The sequence below is a fragment of the Eleutherodactylus coqui genome, chromosome 11 (assembly GCF_035609145.1).
Source record: "Eleutherodactylus coqui strain aEleCoq1 chromosome 11, aEleCoq1.hap1, whole genome shotgun sequence".
Taxonomy (NCBI): Eukaryota; Metazoa; Chordata; class Amphibia; order Anura; family Eleutherodactylidae; genus Eleutherodactylus; species Eleutherodactylus coqui.
Genome location: NC_089847.1, coordinates 88,495,898 through 88,497,466, shown reverse-complemented (window position 1 = coordinate 88,497,466; position 1,569 = coordinate 88,495,898). Strand labels below are relative to the sequence as shown.

Sequence of the window (1,569 nt, the reverse complement as noted above, 5' to 3'; positions counted from 1 at the left end):
GTTTTTAGTTCTCCTCAGATACGGAGAGAGAGCCACGGCAAGTATATAGCTCACTCTGCTTAAGGCGTACATACTCTGAGCGTTTATTGACGGAGTATAGTTCTAAATACAGGAAAGGAATACGTCATCATTAGTCATGGGGTTAATTTCATTGGGTTAGAAAAAACATCAAGAATTGTGCTTTGTTCAACAATCAGCGCAGTGAGAATAAATATGTGAAATGTCCTTCAAATGATTACTCCTCCCGGACGTTATCCTGTCCTCCCTTGGAGTTTGGATGATCGCAGCGTCTTATCAGCACGATTTGCTCTTTTCCCATAGCTCAGGAGTGGGGGAGTCTCTTCTGATAGCGACTGTACCAGGCAAATGTTCTCGGATGAATAGAAAAAAAACAAATCATTAGACATTGCACCGAATGCCATGCTCTGCAAGTTATTTCTGCTTTAATTATTGTTTCACTACACACAAGCTTATTTACATCTTATAATGCTCCATTTTGTATCTAGCGGCCATTTTGAGACAGATTCTTCCATTGTATGGACCTGTACCTTCTCATATGTCTCTTCTACATTACAGACGCACGTTCTACTCGGACTGGAGTATCTGAGCTGCGGGGACCTGGACCAACTCCTGCAGTCGAAGGGACGGCTCGATGTCAACAGCACCAGATTCTACGCTGCAGAGATGGTGTGCGGCATCCAGCACCTCCACGCCAAGGGGATCATCCACAGAGATCTGAAGCCCGAGAACATCCTGGTGGCTGAGACGGGCCATGTGAAGATCACAGATTTCGGTCTTGCCTTGGAGAACATGCACGGAGACCGAACGGCCACCGATCATGCTGGGACCGAAGGCTATATTGCTCCTGAGGTGAGAGGAATAGACTCTTTATACTATTTTTTGCCATACGTGTATTAATGTTCTTGGGTCATGGATTCTGGAGACAGCAGTCCAGGGATGGTATAGAGGACTGCGGTCTCAGCGCTTGCCTAGTGCAGTGCCCAGATCCCATGTAATGATGTAAAACTTATTTCCCAACTTACTGTTTACTGTTTATGGCAGATGGACGCCGGAGAGGAATACAACGCCGCCGTCGATTGGTTTTCATTTGGAGTCATCATCAATAAAATGATTACTGGCGAGCGTGAGTATAAACCAAAACTCTTTAATGAGTCCACCTCCGGAGCGAAGAACATCATCTTACAGGTAAGAGTGTTATTTATTTCTTTGAGTTCTAATGTTGTAATAATTTGTGATGCTTTTATTGCCTTTTCTAGTCAGATTCTTGTAATTTTAGTCAGTAATAACAGTGACATTTCTCATTTCAGCTCCTCAAAAAGAACCCGGCCAAGCGTCTCGGAGTCAACAGAAACATCCGAAAGCACCTGTTCTTCCAGCTGATCGACTGGGACTCTGGAATCCCTTAGAGTGCCCCCACCGCACATCCCTGAGGTAAGTAAATGAGCAGAATTGTACTAGATCCTGGATGGTGAGGGACTCCCTCCCTGATCTACTACTGATTGCCTATCTAGAGGATGGACCATCAATAGTTCACAACTGGAAAACCCC

General features: G+C 44.9%; 1 protein-coding gene across 1 annotated transcript; it reads left to right on the top strand.

The window, feature by feature from the left end:
• Positions 1-415: 415 nt before the first annotated feature.
• On the top strand, positions 416-1,304 carry LOC136582636 (protein kinase C delta type-like). The gene is made up of 4 exons (XM_066583807.1): positions 416-427; positions 577-870; positions 1,063-1,206; positions 1,278-1,304. The coding sequence occupies exons 1-4, from the start codon at positions 416-418 to the stop codon at positions 1,302-1,304; spliced, it is 477 nt and encodes a 158-aa protein (XP_066439904.1).
• Positions 1,305-1,569: the final 265 nt, after the last annotated feature.